Genomic DNA, 19,436 nt, shown 5'->3' on the forward strand with positions numbered 1-19,436 from the left:
TAATCAGATGCGGCTGAAATCTCCGTAAACAGCTAAAAAGTGAACTTTGCTTTAAGATTGTTTCATCCAACTATGATTTCAAGAATGAACAACAATGTTACTAATGTTACTTATTTCAAAATAAAAGCCTTAATAGGAGGAAAAAGACAGATATCTCCAAGGTAAAATAAAATTGTTAAGCCTAAAATTATTAATTAATATGATAAATTGGTAATAATAGTGAAATATTGCACTGAAGTTAATATGTAATAAAAGTCCAATTATGGCCTCAGATTTCCAGAATAAAGGTTCTTCTGAAAAAAAAAAACGAAAATATTTGTTCACACACCAGTGAAAATATAGATTCAATTAATAAAAGGTACATAATAAATTGTTAAAATATATATTTCATAATAAATTAAGCAAAAATAAAAGCCCTTCTAAAATATACCGGTTACAACATTTTTAAAATGTGTAAGTACCTTAGTCTAAAACTTAACCCTCGTATTTTAAACAGGTTTAATTTGAACATATCAAATACCTGCTGGCCTATTTTCTTCACTGTCACAACCTGCTCCAAGAATTTAGTCAGAAGTACTACGCTTTTATTCTGAAAGCAGTCTTTCGCTTTCACGCTAACTTCGTCACAGTTTGGCTCAATGTTCGTTTTTCTTGTGACGTCTCAGCCTCGATCTCAGCTGCTTCCCGCTTCCTGCTGAGTAGAAACATTAGAGATTTTTTATTTTTTCAGTTGTAGTTTCTTTTTCATTGGTCAGTGGATTTTTAAATTTAGTCCAAAATGTAATCATTTAAATTATTTTGAATTAAACTTGTGAGAATCAAACCCACAAACCACAGTGTTGTTACAAGTGTCAAAATGGTCACTGCACAATTTTAATGTGTGTGCGTGTGCAGAGGTCTGATGATGTCATGTGATGTCGTGGTGTTTTCCTCACCTGCTGGTGGTTAATACAGTCCTGCTCTCAGCTTGCACCGGCGGTCAAAGGTCAAAGTGATTCCTGGGGTCTCCAAACAAAAGCAAGCATTAAAACTAAACAGAAGTGTGTGTGTGTGTGTGTGTGTTTGTGTGTGTGTGTGTTGCTGCAGAGTCAGAGAGCTGCAGAGCGTGTCAGAGCGTGCTGATGGGAACATGCTTAAATACACACATACACACACACACTATTTACTACAGCAGATACAGTGCTGTGAAGCCACACCCAGAGTCACCAAGAATAGAGCCACCCATACAGCTTCCCTTTCACTGACACACACTTCCTCTATATATGTGAGTGAGTGTGTACTTCAGTAAAAGTTCTGGTATTTCTTAAGTAGCTGTCCTCACTGAGCACTTTATTAGGAACACCATTAACACTGGGTGGTTCCTGCCTTTGCTCTCAAACATCCTCAGTTCTTCTTCACACAGATTCTACCAGACCTTGGAAACTTTCCTCTCAGATTCTGCTCCACTTTGACATGATTATATGTCATAATTTGTGCCAGCTGCACATTCATGCTGTCAATCTCCTGTTCTACCACATCCCAAAGGTGCTCTACTGGACAAAGATCTGGAGATGGGGGAAGCCTCTGAAGTTGTTCAGAAGATGGTGAACTGTGGCCTTAAGGGGATGGACAGTAACAATTCTCAGATAGGGTTCTCAGATGGATTCAAACCACCACCAGCAGCCTGGACTGTTGACACAAGGCAGGTTGGGTCCATGGATCCCCACCCTATCTGCTACCTCAGCAGGAATTCAGATCCATCAGACCAGTCTACATGTTTCCTGTCTTCATCTGTCCAGATTTGGTGATTTCAGATTTCTGATCTTGGCTGACAGGAGTGGAACCTGACGTGATCTTCTGCTGTAAGGTTGGACTTCTCTGCCCCACCACTAGGAGTGAGGATCATCAGTTTTCATTGATATTGACTCCATTTTTGAATTTGCCTAACGTTTCCCTACTCACACAGTAGTTATCTGAGTTAGCCTTTCTGTGAGCTTCAACCAGGCTGACCATGACTTCTGACCTCTCTCATCAACAAAGTGTTTCCATCCACAGAACTGCTGCTCACAAAGTTTTACTTTTTAGCACCATTTTGAGTAAAAACTGAGATCACATTTTTACTCCATTCTGATGTTTGATGTTAACATTAACTGAGGCTCCTGACCTCGATCCTGACTGCTCTGCTGCTATATGATTGGCTGATTGCAAGAATAAGCAGGTGTGCAGGTCAGTGACTTCTGAGATGTAAGCAATGTCAGTCAAAAGTCATGAGATTTTGTGTCTCTTTGTCGTCATTTCATTGACTTTCCAACAGCAAATGTTAACTTTGAAGTCACTTCAAACAGAGGCTTTGGTCCATTGCTGTGCCCCTGGTCCTGGGTCTGAGCCCACAAGACCCTGTTCACATCCTCGTCTCAGACATGGAGACTTTCTTGAAACACAGCATCAGTCCATCAGGGCAGAATAAATTACTGAACTTCAAAGAGGAAAAATCATCAGCATGTCAATGATCAGCCAAGCCAACACACGCACACACACACTGATACAAACTCATCAATTCAGCTGTTGCTAGGAGACCAGATGAATGAGCATCACTTGTTTTGTTTGCTCTCTAACGAGTTTCTGCCTCGTTGGAGCAGCCAATCAGAGCTGAACATAGTCCTCTGAACAGGAAGTTGTTTTTCATTCTTACCTGTGTATCTGAAGATAAGAGGTTTCCACCAGATGTCAGTACATGACAACGATAGAAGCTCAATGGACCCTGAATTAAGGCAGTCAGGTAAACAAAAATCCAGGTGGGCAGCTTTGGGAAACTCCAAACCTCTTTAACATGAAACACCTGAATAGTGGAGCTTGTTGTTCATTCTTTTTAAATCCTGGGAGGATAAACTCAGGGAAAAGAGTCTCTTTGTTTTGCTTCCACAGTTGAGTGTTTGGCTCCCTCTGCTGCTACAAATTATACTTCACTTGTGCTTTACATGATTTAACATCCTGACCCCTGGCTTTATGACTGGGTGACCAGTGTTACTGCTTTGGGTTACAACTAGAGCCTCCTTTTTTAAAATAAGTTTGGCAGCTGTTAGTAATAAAGTAGCTGAATTAGCTATTGGCAGCTCCTGTTTGCAGTGTATCCTTGAAGGTACAGATATCTGTCACCGGATTACTGTGACAGTGAAGAAAACTTTTTTCTGTAATATGTAAGCAGATTTATGGACATTCATGATACATATAGAAATAATGACAGTCAAACTGAATCTGAGAAAACATAATGTTTGTTGAAATTAAGCATGTTTCTTGAGATTACTTCCCATAATCTAAAACAGACCGGCTCCACTACAGCAGTTATAGCTGTCTAGATTTCAGAAAAGTTAAACATTAAGTGTGTGAGGACTACAGTTTCAATGAAAGGGCTTATGGGAAGTGGAGTTTGCTAACATACTGTAGAGAAGGCTCTGTTAGAAGGTTAGATTTCTAGTTATTAGACTTGTTACAGATGTTAATTAGATTTTGAATGAAGAACCTCTTCATTCGGGATTTTCCTCAGCTACCTACAGACCCTGTTTAACCTCCTAAAACCAGTTAGTTTGAAGCATACTGATACACACACCCACCAAAAAAACAAGATAGTCAGAATATGAAGGCAGGCAGAAATGGACCTTTTTTATTTTTCTTGGGCGATAAACAACAGTGGACTGTCTTGACCAGACTGGACTGAACCAGATGAAACCAGACCTAATCCGGTTTACCAAACCACATCAAACCGGACACAGTAAATCCAACTGGTCCTGACCAGACAGAACTGGTTGGAACCGGTTTGGAGGCAGCCAGACTCACAGGATCCACAGGAATGATCCGAATTTTGTTACTTTGTATCACACAGCATCACCATGGCAACAGCCACACAGAATTCTCATCCATATGGTCCAGTCAGGTCTGGTCTGATGGGACCTGGTCCAATAATCCCTCTTCCCTCCATCCCTTCAAGGAGTGAAGGGATCAAGGGCAGGTCTATTGAGTTAGGGTAAACAACAAAGCTGATTGGTCCACAAACAGTAAAACCCCGCCCACCCGCCATTACCCCCAAGCATCCTATTGGTTGCCTACATCATTCGCAAAAAACAGAGCGAGCCCTTCTCCCATTGGTCACAACAGCCTCAGGCAGGAAAGGCTGTTTTTTTTCCCCCATTGGTCAGTTTTGATAACACGCCAACTGTCAGTCACTCAGCAGCGGCCAATCAGGTTACAGTACCTGTGGAACTTTCTGGAATTATGAAAACAAAAAAAAAACAGAAGAATGATGATGAACAGGTGGATCAACCAATCAGATGACCTTGCTAGAAAAACAAACAGGAAGTAGGAGGAGCTTCCAAGCCTCATATGGAACTTATTTTTCTGGAATTTATTCTTTTTTTTCTTTTATTTTCTTCTTTTTTGTTGTTCTTTGTTTTTGTCCTTTTTGTCCATGTGTGTGTGTGTGTGTGTGTGTGAGCCGTACATCAGTCTTCTTCCTTTCTTTTCCAACAGCTGATTTCAGTGCAATGCATCATGGAACGATCAATCGCTAGGAGAGGGGGTGTCACTACAATTGTGTGTGTGCATGTATGTGTATTTGTGTGTGTTTGTGTCCTGTTGTTATGGAAACATGCTGCAGGGTTAGCGCTCCAGCAGCGGGGGTGGTGCCGTGTTGCATCGTGGGAACTGGTTTTGTCCATCTTTTTAACTGGTGTCCATGGACTCCATGTTGGCGGAGCTGGAGTCCCTCTGGATCGAGTCAAAGATGGCCGCCAGCTCCTGATTGGATGAGATCTGGGACTGGAACTCCGACATCAGCGGCGACTTCTCTGCCTCGGGGATCGTCAGCAGAGCGACGACAGCTCGCATTGCAGACCGCTTCAGCTCGTCCTGCTTCTCAAACTCCTGCTTCACTGAGTTCGCCTTCACCTGCGTAGAAAGACGAGAATATTTTACTCTTTGCTTACTTTACAGTTATAATTAGCTAATGAATTCTTGACCTATGGCCAAAAACACGTTTTGTGAGGTCACAGTGACCTTGACCTTTGACCAATAAATTCTGATCAGTTCACCCTCAAGTCCAGGAAATTTGTGCCAAATGTGAAGAATTTCCCTCTGGGCATTCCTGAAATATGGCGTTCACAAGAATGTACACACAGATGTTCAGACTTTGAAATTTGGCGAGTGCCGTTGTCATTATTTGCTCGTGGCTGTCAGACATTAGTATCTGCTTGTTAAGCTTTGATGTCATAACAGACAAAAATATTTTTTCCATGTCCAGCTTTGCTGAGACTCTCTGTTTTCCAAGACACCATGGTGCTGTGTCCAGTGTTTGATTTGCTCTAGCTAACCTAGCTAACGTTGGAACCTCCTAGTATAAGCTGGTCCTATGGGTTAGGGTTAGCTAGCTGATGTTAGAACCTGCTGGCACCAAACTTTGTTTTTCTTCATTTGTTTCAACATGTAACTTACGAATTGCAGTCACTTCCTCTTTCTCTTTCCCTCTCTCGTAAGGAAATCAGCAGAATGACACTGAATAGGTTTTTGGACTCAAATCTACTCAAACAACACAGGACACAGCACTGTAACATCATGAAAACAGGAGCGCCTCGGTGAATTGGACCCAGAAACAGTATTTTTATCAGTCACAACATCAGACTTGACAAGTAGACTTCTTTTAAAGATGACACAAGTCCTGAAAGTCTGCCTTTAAAAGAAAAACCAGAGATTATAAACTCCACAGGTTGTGGGATACTGTTATAAACCAAACTGCTGGAGTGGCTCTCCAGACACAAACTGCCTAACTATGAACGTTTACTTGAAGAGGCAGGGTTTATACACTCTGTCAGTGGAGTTGTGTTTGTTGTCGTTGTACCTTGGTGGTGCAGGTGGCTCTCAGTGGCTCCACCAGCCGGTCCAGTCTCTGCAGAACAGCACTGGGACACAGAGACGACAGTCTGGCCAGCATCAGGAACGTCAGCATCTGAAAACACAACAATAAGTTCAGAACACTGTGGAGAACCGTCAGCAGGAAAACTGGTCCAACAGAACAAAAGTCTGGTGTTGTGCAGTGGACAAAGGTTTTCCCTGGGTGCTGTGGTCAGTGGTTTGTGAGTGTCTGTTTAATTGTTATGGAAGCTGGGTGAAAGGTTTCTGCTCCTGTGGACAGACCTTGATGTCATAGTGGTCCTTGAGACCGTCCTCTACGTGGTTCAGGAAGGTGAAGATGTCGAGTCTGTCCAGGCAGCTGTCCAGCAAAGTGTACATGCACTCGAACGCAGCCTTCCTCAGGTCCAACCCATCGTCCACCGTGTGTTTGAACGGACCCATCTCCACCTGCACAGACAGGGCAGCAGTTAAAACATCTCATCCCAGTGCAGCCATTGATCCGTCTGAGTGTTATTTTTCCAGGTGTTCTCACCTCTCGAATCAACTCCTTCCTGACTTTGGTCTCGTTATAAAGTTGCGGTAAAACAGAGTCCAGAAGCTCTCGGATCAGACTGGGCTTATTGTGGGCAGCAGAGTTAAATGTTACCAAGGCAACACGACGCACATTCAGGTCCGGGTCCTCCAGTGTCTTCAAGAAATCACCTGAGGAGGAAAAATAAAGAAATAAATAAATAACACGTTGTGTTTTTCATCCTCTTCCTGTCCTGGTCAGGAGTGTGTGTTACCTATGCAGTTCTTCAGCAGCGGGTCGATGGGCTGTGGTTGGTCAGAGATGGTGAACTTCACCGCTGTTACCACGGAGCTCCTGGCGTACGATGAACCTATGCACAGACACAAATCCAGAAATCAATGAATCTGTTAACACACTTGTTCTGGAGACAGAGGCAGTCTGATTGGTTAGGAGGAGCACAGGGGTGGGACTTATTAAAAATGAGCAACCTATTGGCTAGATAAAGATTCACTGTTGCCAGGAGGAAAATGTTGACTTTAATGATCAATAAATCCAAAAAGAAATGTATAGAGATTTTTTTGATTGTTCAGCTACTGATTAACTACTTGAGAACTTACAAATTTACACAACTTATTGATTATCAAACAGCAGATCCCATGGTCTGTTACTATACATGTGCATTAATTGATTATTCATTTATTACCTGATCAAATCAATGCAATCTATCAGTTTGGTGTTAATACAAATATTTACAGATACTTACTGATCTTGTAAACTGGTAACTCTTTGAGGCAGGTCAGCAGAATTTATAAGTTATAGATGAGTGTATTTATTACCTGACTGCAGTATTTATTAATTATTGATTACCTGAGAGCAGGTATCCTTTGAGGCGAGGCAGCAGGGTTTCAGGGTCGATCAGCGTCAGTTTGCCCAGACACTCGGCCACCACGTTCCTGGTTCCTTCTTCCTGACACTCGCAGTGTTTGAGCAGCAGAGTCCAAACTGACTCTACGTACGGCTTCAGACCAGACACCGATGCTGAACCTAAACAGGGACACACAGGTTAAACTCAAATACACACACACATATAAATACATACACACAGATTCAAATACAGAGTGTCTGCACTGCTGTTCTTACTGATGATTTCTTTGAGTGAGTGCAGCAGCAGATACTGTCTCTTGGAGGATGAGATCTCCTGCAGAACGAAGGGCAGATACTCTGGAAGATTCCCCACTGCAATACTTCCCAAAGCATAGGAGGCTGCTGACTTCACCTGAGACACAGGCAGCAAGAGAGACGGGTTACAGTCTACTGTGTATATGTAACTACATATTACTACATAAAACTATCTAGGACATTCTGGACACCCTTCAGACAGATGTTACCTCTTCACTGGAGGAGGAAAAGGCATCCAGGATGACTGTCTTGAGCTCTGGTTGGCTACTGAGGTCCACGTGATGTCCCACCTCACCCAGTGAGAGCAGAGCGAGCAGTCTGATAGAGTCTGTGGAGCGGCTGTTCTTCACATCCTGTCAAAACAACAATCATACTTTATATAAACCTACTCTAAGATGTTTACCACAGAGGGCGCTATGGTCTCGTCTCTTTGTGTGTGCGGAGAGGTGGTTTACCTGGATGAACTGTCCAACCACAGCAGGTCCCTCGGTGGGACAGGCTCTAGTCAGAGCAGCAACACATTTGGCGATGGAGCAGTAGGCCTGTTTGTGAGGCAGAGCGGCACTCTGGGAGTAAACTGGACCAGTCAGCATCCTCAGCAGGTCCATGTAACCCAGACCAGGAGTGTCTGTGGACACCAGGGCCTGAGCACACACAGACACACACAGTTAATACTGATATTCATGCTCATTACACACATTTAAGTCTCAACATAATGTTGCCATCTCTTGTAATTGGTGGCACTAATGGAACATTCTTGTCATAGTGGTTGGTCATTAAAGACTAAGCTCCTTATCGTTATACCAGAAACATCACTATATACACTCAATTGACAACAGGAATTTTCCTGTGTTCTTCTCTGTAACTCTTCTCTGTTTTGGAGTCTGGTAATGATATATAGTGTTGCTGCAGTAAAACTGTCTCCTGTCTAATAATAACCCTCCTATTTTACCTGGTAGAAGTCCAGCATTGCGGCGAGCGCTCCACCCTGCAGCAGCGGGGATCGAACCAGTGCGATGAGCTGCTGGAGAATGTTTCCTCCGCTCAGCTGACCCAGCGAGGACGGGTGAGTCACCGCCAGCGTGGACAGGAAGCTCAGTGCCATCTGAGACACGTGCATGTCGCTCTCCGAGATGAGAGGAGGCAGCTCGGCCAGGACAGCATCCACCATGACTGGAGTCACCGCAGAGCTGAGAGCACATTCACAGTGTTACTGGGTGGAGGGGTGAGGTGATGGCTGAGTGTGTGTGGTTTACAGGTGTGAGTGTGTGTGTGTCACCTGTAGTTTCTGAGCAGGATGTCCAGAGCAGCCAGCGTGCAGAGTTTCAGGGCTCGCTGGTTCTTGCGGAGGAAGGAGGCGAGGATGGGCACAGCATCGGGGAGAACCGGCCTCAGATCGATTTTCAGGGGAGAGCCAGCGATCAGTGTCAGAGCTGCAAACAGAGAGAAGATGATCAGGACGTCAGAGGAAAATAACATGACTATGTTTCGAGGGAAACAGAAAAACAATTCAAACCTTTTACTGTCGTCAGTCTTGTGATCTCGTTCTTGAGGCGTTCTAAGAAGATCAGCAACGTTCCTGGTAGTTCTGCGGGCAGGCGGTCACCTACATAACAGAACAACAAAGTTAAACATCAGGAAGTCAAAACATCTGCAGCTGACGTCATGTGACTGACTGATGGGCGGTGGTGGTTACCTAAGTTACAGATGATCTGTCCCATACAGGAGATGGCTCGTTCTTTGACCTCCTGATCAATGTCGGCAGCTTTCAGACGTTTGATCGTGCAGGTGAACAAGTCGTTGATGTAGGGGGAGGGGTCGAAGCTTTCCGAGCCTTCTGATTGGCTGTCCAGAGGTCGGATCACCTGGAAAACACAGAATCACCTGTCAGTTCTTCATCAAACGCTGAAGAAAGGGATTATGGGAGTCTGACCCTCCCCCTCACCTTGACGAGCTGCTGAGTAACAAGCAGAGCCTCAGAGGTGATCTTGTAAAACGGGTCTCCCACACACGCCACCACGGGCGGGACGAGGGCAGGGACGTGGGCATGGAAGGCGTGAGCGGGATGCGTGACCATGATAACGTAGAGGCAGGCCAAGGCGTCGATTTTTAGGTTGGAGCTGCTCGACTTATCGTTCAGAGAGAAGATGATACCTGAAACACAAAGATACTGTGGTTACTATTACTGCAGTATTCTATTACTTCCTGCTATTTTCACAGTTAATTCAGGAGTAGCAGTAGTGGTGTAGTATCACCTGGTATTAGTACAGGGATGTGCTGAGTCAGGGCTCCAGGGAGGACGTTCACCAGCTCAGTCAACATGTTGAAACAACACTGACGAGTTTTGACACTTTTCTCCTTCAGCTGCTTGTGAAGAGCTTTTACTATCATGGGAACCTGAGGAAGGCAAGAGACATTCACACAAACAGTGTGTGGGTGTGAGTGAGAGAGAGAGAAAAGACCACCTAAACTACTTCCTGTTGTCTGAGGTTGATGGTGCAGGATGTTGAGGATTTCCTGTTACAGTCACAATAGAATCAAATCAGACCAAAGCTCCCAGAGCGTTGAACAGCGCCATCTGCTGCATGAAAACAACACTGCAATCAATGAGAGGTTAATTATTTATTACAGTATGTGCTAATTGTTTGCTCTGTTGAGTGTTGGAACGTAAACAAAAAATTCATGTCAATGTCTTCAAATGGTTTGCTCTGAACCGTCTGGCAAACAGATAAGAAGTTTACTGTCCTGTAGGACAAAGAAAACCTACAATATTTGCCTAAAGAAATAACTTAATCAATATATCAATTATTGAAATCATCAATTAATCAGCTCACTGTTTCAGCTTTAACATAAATAACTACGAGTACTAGCAGGTGATATTGCAAAACAGTGAAAGTGACCTACAACTACAGATCATTTTCACTATAAATGATGTCTTCAAATGTCTAAAACTCAAATAGCAGTTCAATCTGCACATTTGAGAAGTTGGAGAGAGAATTTACAATAAACTCAGGATGCCCCAAAAATGTATACAACACCCAGCTGGGTCAGAAGGAGTCGGCTTGACTGCTCATTGCATTGAACTGACACAACTCATTGCATTTCATTTATAGTTTCATATTCCTTCAGTGTTTTTAGCAGGAGCTGAATTATCCTCAGAGGTCTCCTCCTCTCCAAAACAAACAGACCTCCTATAATTAAAACGGGTAAAAACACTTTAGAAAAACACTGTTTCATGTCAAAAATTGATGTTTCTATGTGACGCTCTTGGAGGGCCGTTTTGCTTAGACTGTTTCTCTGATCGCTTAAGAACTAGGTGTCCAATGACAGAAATCTTTCGTCTGGTTTAAGATTACAGTAACAACGTTATAAGAAAGTAGTCAGCTGAAAATGTTTAAATGACAGCTGGCATTGAAGGAAAACCCTGTAAACTATTTGAAATGAATAATCTATAATCAAAGTTTTCTGGCCATTGATTAATATTTTCAGCTCTGATGTGTTTTATCATTTCAACACTAACAGCTCTAACAAACATGAAGCTGCAGGCCTATTCCCACTGCAGTTAGAGATTGAATCCTCCAAATCATTGGTTTCTGAGTTTTAACATTACCTGGCTCTGCAGCATCGTCAAGGGCGTGTCTCCCTGTTCCATGGCGTCTGGATCAGCCAACCAGCTCTGAGCCGGTCTGGTCTGTTTAAGCAGCGACAGATAGGCGTGGAAAACATCCGCCTTCACATTCTCCTCCCTCTCCTGAACACACACAGGGATGGATTTAATACATCAGGTCATTAGGTTTGGATTTGTCTGACTAGGCCGATCAGTAAGGACGAGGATGGAAGCTAAGCCTCAGAGCGAGGAGGTGACGGAGGAGGCGACTCGTACCTTGAAGCGACAGACGAGTGCAGGAGAGACGGAGCGATAAAACTCCGGCAGCATCTCATGACGAGTTGAAACGACGGCGTCCAAACACTTTGCTGCCGCCCGTCGAACCTTCCAGCTCATGTCGTCGTCATCGCTGTACTCGTCGTCGCTGCCTGGATGGACAGAGTGACATAACGAACAGATCGTCATCGTCATTATCTCATCTTGATATTTCAGTGTGGATCACAGTGCTGGACAGAAATACAGAAAGACAGAAACAGACTCAACCAATCTGGATTTGGTAATTTCAGTACCTTGGTAATCCTCGTCATTCTGCTCTGCGTCCATGGCGTTGTCGTCCTCGTCTTCATCGTCAAAGTTGTAGTTGGGGTCGTAGGTCAGGTAGCGCAGACAGATGGAGATGACCGTGGGAACATGGGGGTAGACTTCTTTGGGACACCTTTAACAACAAATATAAAGAGTTTAACGAAAAGAACAACTGCAGCTGTAAGAGACGTTGGCAGAGTTACTGTGTGTTACCTCCTGACAAAGGACTCGAAGGCCTGGATACAGTACTCTCTGAGCTCGTCATCATCGACGTTACAAAACTTCACTACCAGAGGAATGATCTTCTCCAGATACTCTCCTGCAGACAGACAGAGAGCAGGTTAGAGGTTTAGAGTTTAGAGGTTTTCACCTCTGGTGAAAATGGCGCCCAGTCTCACCGATCCGGTGTCCGGCCTGTCTGCTGATGGCAGCCGTGCACTGGATGTAGGTCCTGGTGGTCGACATGTTGTCATTCCTCCCCAGCTCGGTCAGGAGGTGCTCGATCAGATCAATGAAGACCAGATTCCCGCAGGACATCACCAGGTGGCCCAGAGCCATGATAGTCCTCTAAAATATTCACATTCACAACATCACGATGCAGCAACGGGAAACTCCACAACATCACAGGTGAATATGGGTCTAAAAGGTGAGACGTACCTTTCTGACAGCCAGTCTGGGGGAGGTGAGCTGGGGGAGCAGACAGCTGAGGATGGAGGGGTGGAAATTCACCAGCAGACCTCCCTGTCTGCAAAGAGACAGAAAACAAGACAGTTAGTTCTTGTTTATTTAATCTAAGACAGAAATGTCCAGATTACATACTGTGATGAAACAATCAGACGTTAACAACACCACCAACATTTCTAGCTGCATCATTACAACAACCACAATGCCCCTGCCAGCATTAGCGCTTTTATTTTGATTAGCCACAAGAGAAGAGAGAGAACAGAGGGAGCGCAGACACAGCAGGACAGAAAACCAGGCTCTCCTCTGTCCAGCTGTGCCTTGTGGTATTTATTAAAGCAGAGTTAAATGTCTGTGTAGGACTGAAGGTTGTTGTGAGCATTTATACTTTTGCGCTGGTGTGTCTGTGTTGCTCTGCAGTTACACCACCACAACATCAGTTTTCATGTTAACGTCCCTGACAGCCTCTGTAGTCTCATTTAGACACTCATTAGCAACCGCCTTTTTAAGACTTTCTGACATATTTTATGTTGTAGAATAAACCATGAAAACGTCTTGAGCTTGTGTTAAAACCACAGACCTTATTTCAGACATTTAACCAAAAACCCATTGACCTTGGGACGAGGGAACAGAAGTGTTAAAATGCTAACTTACTTCCTGGTTTTAGGACTCATTCCTGCTGTACTCTCCTGCAACTGAAACTAAATGGATCATGTTGGAGTTGGAGCTGGTAAATGCTGAACAGCAGCTTACTGAAATTACTGCAGTGCAGAGAAGATGGTGTGTGCCACCACTGAACTGATTGAGGCAGGAGGAAATGTGACGCCACCAAGCCGACCAACCCGTGTTGTTGTGATTTGTGTCACGTGATGCTAAAGATGGCGATAGTAGAATACATCCCGCCCCTGAAATAACTGCCCTGGGGATGTTGCCAAGACGGCTGCCGAGTGGCGAGACTAGAAGGACTTTGATAATACTGAGATTATGCTGTACCTGCAGAGCATGTCGGCCATGATGTCAAGCGCCTCGAGCTGGACAGAGACATCCTCCTGTTTGGCGATGGCGCTCGTCAGACGACCCGTTATCTTCTTACAAACACTGGCGGCTAAAGCTGAGCCTGAGACGGACAGGTGGGAGGAGACGGAGACAGGTGGGTAAAGAACAGAGAGAGAATGAACGCACCATCTGGATTTGCAGTTTATAAAGTACTTATAGTCACATTTACCACTGACATTAACTTTTAATCAAGGTGGATGTGGTATCAGCAGTATTTGCAGTACATTTGTAGTTCTATATACTTAAAACAGAGGGCAGTAGTAAAAGTATCTGTAATATCAGCAGCAACAAAACTGCTGTGATACATTTACCACTGGAATCTTGTAGTAGATCCAACAAGCGATGGTATCACTTTAAGTTTAAATACTACTAAAAAATACTACCACTGGAGACAGGCTGTAGTACCTTTGGTCCTGGCTGTGGTGCAGTATTATCATAGTGGCAGTGCATGTATTTGTTATAATAGTATTTTTTTTACTATGTGAAGAGAGTGGCAACTTATACTAGTAGTATATATTATATATATTATAAATATTTGTAGTGTTTTTAGTACTGGCTGTACTACTGTATTTATCAGTGGAAGACACTGATAGCAGTGGTAGCAGTCGGTTGCAGTATTTTTACCACTGGAGGCGGGCGGTAACTCTCCGATCACAGTTTTGAGTCCAATGGATGAAATGTCTCTGAGCTGCTCTTTGTCCGACAGCATGTTGGTGCACAGAGTGTCCACGATTGTCTCCACCTGGTACTCCTTAACCTTACTGACCAGGGGCCCCAGGCTGACGAAAGAAACGAACCCACGGTTACAAAAAAACTTGACACACCAAGGGCAACAAAACAAACTCACCTAATGTTCAAAAGACGTGTGTGTTTTTACCATTTGACGGCCAGGTTCTGAACTTCTCCATTCTTGTCTTCCAACAGCTTCAGAATCATCCTCACCACCTGTCAATCAATCAATCAATCAAGCAATCAAGCAATCGTACAGCTTTGAACACAGACCAGTGTACCTGATACAGATAGATAATAAACCATTATAAACCACTGACCTTCCTCTCGCTGTCGTCGTCCAGTTTGATTGAATCTTTCTGTAGCTCCGTCATCAGGTCGTTAGTCGCCATAAACCTGGAGGGTTAGAGATCAACAGTATGAAGCAGATATACATGGAAGTTCTGAGTAGATCACTTATAAACACTTACCAGAAAAAAAAGCTCAACAGAGTCACAATCTAATGACAAAATGGATGCTGAGCCAGAGTGACCACATGTGTTTACATCCGCCTGAATGAAGCTAAACAAACACTACAAATTAAGCTATTATTTTCTAAATGAATCGTTTGGGTTATAAAATGTCTGAAAAGTGCACATCATTATTTCCTAAAGCCAAGAGGTGATGACATCAGACTGCCTGAAGACATTCAGTTCACTGTCACGCACAAAAAAAGCAGCAAATTCAACTTTTTCAGCTTGAAAAAATCAATCGAAACGATTAAAAGTCTCATCTTATAGAAAGTGAGATTTCCGTGTTTGTTTTTATTACAAAGCTGAGGAGCCCCTTTGGTGACGAGAAGGAAAAAAAATACTGCATGGCTACAATGTGTCTCTTGTTAATGGTGAGTGGTGACATTTGACAGAAATGAACTACTATGACGTGCTTCAGTCAGAGGAGCTAAATGTTGCACAGCCACTACATGTTTGTTTTTGACTTTTAGCCTCTGAAATGTACAGAAGCAGTTGGTGCTTATTCTGTCATACTGACCATTATTCAAAGTGTATTTATAAATAGGGAGAAAGGAAAATGGAAAAAATGATAGAAAATGGGTTAAACAGTGTTTCTTCTGTTTGGTTCCCAACAACATCCTTTTTGTTCAGAGGATGGACCTTACATCTACTGACACCATGTCTTATCCAATATTTATATTTCCACCTCAATACAGCTCGCTCACATTAAAATCAGAGAGGCAATTTAGACGTGTTTGACAGCTGAATATCTTGGCACTGAGGAAATATGCAAAAAGGAGTGTAATTATCTCTCCTGCAGAGTATCTGCTGTGTTAAAGCGCTTGGATCAGGATTTAAATGACTCTTTTAGCTTCTGCTTGTACAGGGTCAGCAGCAATTTTTACAGCAAGGAGCTCAGATACTGACAAGTCTCACAATTTCACGGGTTTCCTGTACTGAGAGGGCTGCTGTCAGGAGTGATGAGGCTGATTAGTTGTGCTGCCAACTTTGGTTGTGACTGTTGTCGAGCAGCTCAGAGACGAGGCTCTGAAATTAATCTGTAAAACGTCTGATTCGACTGTTTTAACAGGTCACTCAGACATGTTATTAGTGGTCGTCATTTCTACATTAACATAAGCCACATGAGTGAAAACACAGAAAGCACGCTAAGACTGGCTGGTATGGTTTAAATCATTATCATCATACTGATTAGGCTAATTTACCAATAGATGACAAATTAAATAAACAACCTGCCTCAAGGTTCACTAGCACACTTTATGTTGAGTTTTACTTACATTTCATTCACATCATTAGGCTAGAGCCAATTCTAGCTGACACTGGGTGAGAGGCGGGGTACACCCTGGACAGATCACCAGTCCATCACAGGGCCAACACATATAGACAAACAACCATTCACACTCACGCTCGCACCTAGGGGCAATTTAGAGTCACCAATTAACGTGCATGTCTTTGGACTGTGGGAGAAAGCTGGAGTACCTGGAGGGAACCCACACAGGAACAGGGAGAACGTGAGAACTCCACACAGAAAACCTGAACCCGAACCTGGGACCTTCTTGCTGTGAGGCGACAGTGCTAACCACTGCACCACTGGGCCGCCCTCAATAAATAATCTAAATGAATTAGTGAATATGAAAATGGTAAATTTTCTGCCAATTATCTATTGATTAATCGACTAATAGCAGACATTCAAAGCAATGAACTGGGCTTTACTATTCTGCATTAACAAACTCTTCATTTGAATAAAGCTATTTCAATAAATAACTTGCTTGTTTGGCATATCAAATCTGCAGAGTAACAACAGGATAAAACCATCACGATGAACATTCATATGAGTCATAGTCATAGATAATTTTGTGTTGATCAACTAATCAGTTAATCAACTAACTGTTTCAGCTCAAGCAAACACATCCAAAAACTTTCTACAGGTTCTGAATTAGAAAATGGACTAAAGGCAGACGTCATAAATTTTAATAAGCCTAATTTAACATAAACTTAATGATCTAACAGATGTTGTCTATCATCCAAATCAAGCTATCAGTTCTTAGATTGATTAATCTTCCCAGGGCAGCCAATGCTTTCAGTTATTTCCTATAAAGATCAACATGCAGGGACTTGCTGTTGACAGATCATCCATCACAGTGAGGTATAAAACACTTACCTAAAGCTAAAGCACTCTAATACAATGCATCCACTCCATTAACACTACTGTGCACAGGTTTCAGGCACTAATGCTGGAATCTGATGGTCACCATGTCAGATCAGACAATCACAGTATCACAAGTTCTTGAGACTGGCAACACTGTAAGTCTGACCCCATCTAGTCATCATTCACGTCCTTGCAAGACATTGCACTGGGCAGGAAAATACAAAAACATTCTGACGTAGTAGTCTTTCTGTTGTGGTGCTGTGGGCCATCCCAGACACCTTTTTGTCATTACAGATGTTCATATTCAGGTCTGAGTCAACCATTTTTATAATCAAATGATCATTATTCACAGGCAAAAATGTCACATATTTGCTGTTGCCAGAGTCTCAGATGACAAACTTTGATGTTATTCTTTGTCACACATGACAGTAGACTGAATATTGAACTGTCGATTGTGTTAAAGAGATGCTGATTCACTTGTATGGGCATTTTAGAGGCTACTGTGTGTCTGTTGTCCAGCCTTCTCCAATTGATTTGAATGTGGACACAATAATAGAAACACCTGTCAACATGATGCAGCACACACTACAGCCATCAAATGATCACAAAGTTGAACCAACACCTCTTTAAGCTTCATGAAGAAGGATTTACTGCAGAACTCTTGTATGAGACTGCTTTAGTTTTGACCAGGTACACCTGATAAAGTGGCAGATGAGTGTATAGCCCCCATTTCTGTCTTTTTAATGACTAAAGAATCAATTCAGAACCTAAACACTGAGATTGGTACCCTGAAAAGCTAAACTAAACGATTTCTGATAAGGGACTGAAATCGATTCGGGATTGATAAAATGCTTTTCACTCCCCCAACGTTATTTCAATCTGACTGGTTTAATTCAAACATACCAATTACCTTAGTCTACACTTTAAATCATGTCTGCTTTCACGGTGTTTACATTGTGACTAATGGTCTGCAGCTCTGACCTGCTGCTGTCTGTTTACCTGTTGTCTTTACCTGTATTACCAACACTACCACACCCCCACTTCACCATAAGACACCATGCTAGTGAGCAGAAACACACCACTTCAGTGGAAGATTCAGTGGCAATTAGCTGTCATGCTAACTTTACATGTTAATCCCTATAGCCAACAGACGCCGTAAACACTCAGGCGTTAGCTGACATCACGGTAGCTTGCGGCATGACAGAAGTTAAAGCTAACCAGTTAGCGCACAAGCTAACCGTCAACGGACGGCGTTCACCTGCAACTCACCTGTCGGTTTAGGGTCGTTAGTAGCTGGTGATTACCGTTGTCGTCGAGTTTTAACCAAACGTTACCCACTAACTAGCTGGTTAGCGATGTGACGATGATCAGACAGGTGGCAGGCTAGCTGTTAGCATGAGGCCTGACAGCGCCAGTCACTGTTTTTAACACTCCATAAAAACCAGTTTGAGATACAATAACGCGAGCTGTGCAGTTATTTTGCTTTGCAGGGTTTTTGTTTTACCTGAAATCCTTGTCACTGGAGGTCATTTTCTCCAGCAGGTTGGAGATGTGGTACGAGGCGCTCGCCATGTTGGTGTTAGCCGTTAGCCTCCTGCTAGCAGACTGCGCTCAGTGAGTGTGTTCCGGCTGCGGGCTGACGGGCTGCTGTGTCTCTGGCTGGCTGTTTCAGCCTCCTGCTGCTCTGGGTCTTTGAGGTATAGTGCGTGGTTCTGTTTCTGGTTCTGGTTCTGCCGCCTTCTCTCCTTCTACAGCGACTGTCGCATCCCGGGGCGCGGAGTTTGGTGTGTTTGAATGGAGCTCCCGTTCTCTCCGCAGAGGGGCGGGGTTAGCAGGAATGGACGCTGCGAGGTCGAAGGTCAAAGTTTTGGCTGTTTGTTTTCTTTTTTACACTTTTTTTTCTCATAATGTCCAGTACAACATTGAAAGTACTGTACTCAGTTACAAATATGAGGTTCTTGTACTTTACTTGAGTATTTTATATTATTCTATTTTATGTTTCTATTCCCAGCAGTCAGATCTTTTACTTGAGTACTGCAGTTTTAAAATAATCTATTCAAAATCATACTCAAGGCTGCCAGATACGTTACACTTACACTCCACTACATCTTCAAGGCAAATATCATACTTTTTATTTAACTACATGTATTTTATATCTTTAAGTTACTTTGCAGATTACAACTAATGATACAAAACATGATAAACAAATAAATTATGATGTATAATAATACATGGATTACATTTACAGGATAACCAGCAGTAGGTATAGCAAGTGATTATAACCTAATAATGTACTATTACTCTGTGCCTCATGCATGATGAATACTTTTTGTAAAGGATAACGCTGGTGTTTTTTTAATATCTGGGCCTATGTTTTGGGGTGTAAATGAGTGAACATCTGCTGCAATGTAATCCAATGGACAACTGTCCACACCAGATTACATCCACTTAAGTACTTGTTTTTACCACTGACAGGGTCATATTGTTATTATAAGTGTCTGACAACATTATGGATAGGATTTCTACAGCGATAGACCATTTGATTAAAGAGTA

General features: G+C 43.0%; 1 protein-coding gene across 1 annotated transcript; it reads right to left on the reverse strand.

The window, feature by feature from the left end:
• Positions 1 to 3,614: 3,614 nt before the first annotated feature.
• On the reverse strand, positions 3,615 to 18,719 carry cand1 (cullin-associated and neddylation-dissociated 1). The gene is made up of 26 exons (XM_018702856.2): positions 18,388 to 18,719; positions 14,546 to 14,621; positions 14,374 to 14,441; positions 14,121 to 14,275; positions 13,434 to 13,557; positions 12,417 to 12,504; positions 12,158 to 12,326; positions 11,973 to 12,078; positions 11,747 to 11,892; positions 11,454 to 11,605; positions 11,181 to 11,321; positions 9,826 to 9,967; positions 9,516 to 9,724; positions 9,267 to 9,435; positions 9,087 to 9,176; positions 8,850 to 9,003; positions 8,523 to 8,760; positions 8,026 to 8,214; positions 7,780 to 7,923; positions 7,532 to 7,667; positions 7,259 to 7,435; positions 6,666 to 6,761; positions 6,413 to 6,582; positions 6,163 to 6,327; positions 5,867 to 5,974; positions 3,615 to 4,920 (listed from the first exon to the last, which is right to left on the reverse strand). Exons 1-26 carry the CDS (start codon positions 18,453 to 18,455, stop codon positions 4,696 to 4,698), a joined length of 3,705 nt encoding a protein of 1,234 aa, XP_018558372.1. The 5' UTR covers positions 18,456 to 18,719; the 3' UTR covers positions 3,615 to 4,695.
• Positions 18,720 to 19,436: the final 717 nt, after the last annotated feature.

The sequence above is a fragment of the Lates calcarifer genome, linkage group LG18, assembly GCF_001640805.2.
Source record: "Lates calcarifer isolate ASB-BC8 linkage group LG18, TLL_Latcal_v3, whole genome shotgun sequence".
Lineage (NCBI taxonomy): Eukaryota > Metazoa > Chordata > Actinopteri > Centropomidae > Lates > Lates calcarifer.

Coding starts and splice junctions, on each gene's coding strand:
- cand1 (XM_018702856.2), bottom strand. CDS start 18,455: ATGGCGAGCGCCTCGTACCACATCTCCAACCTGCTGGAGAAAATGACC. Junction 9,436..9,515: donor TTACTCAGCAGCTCGTCAAG/GTGAGGGGGAGG, acceptor TGTGTTTTCCAG/GTGATCCGACCTCTGGACAG. Junction 7,436..7,531: donor CTCACTCAAAGAAATCATCA/GTAAGAACAGCA, acceptor GTCCCTGTTTAG/GTTCAGCATCGGTGTCTGGT.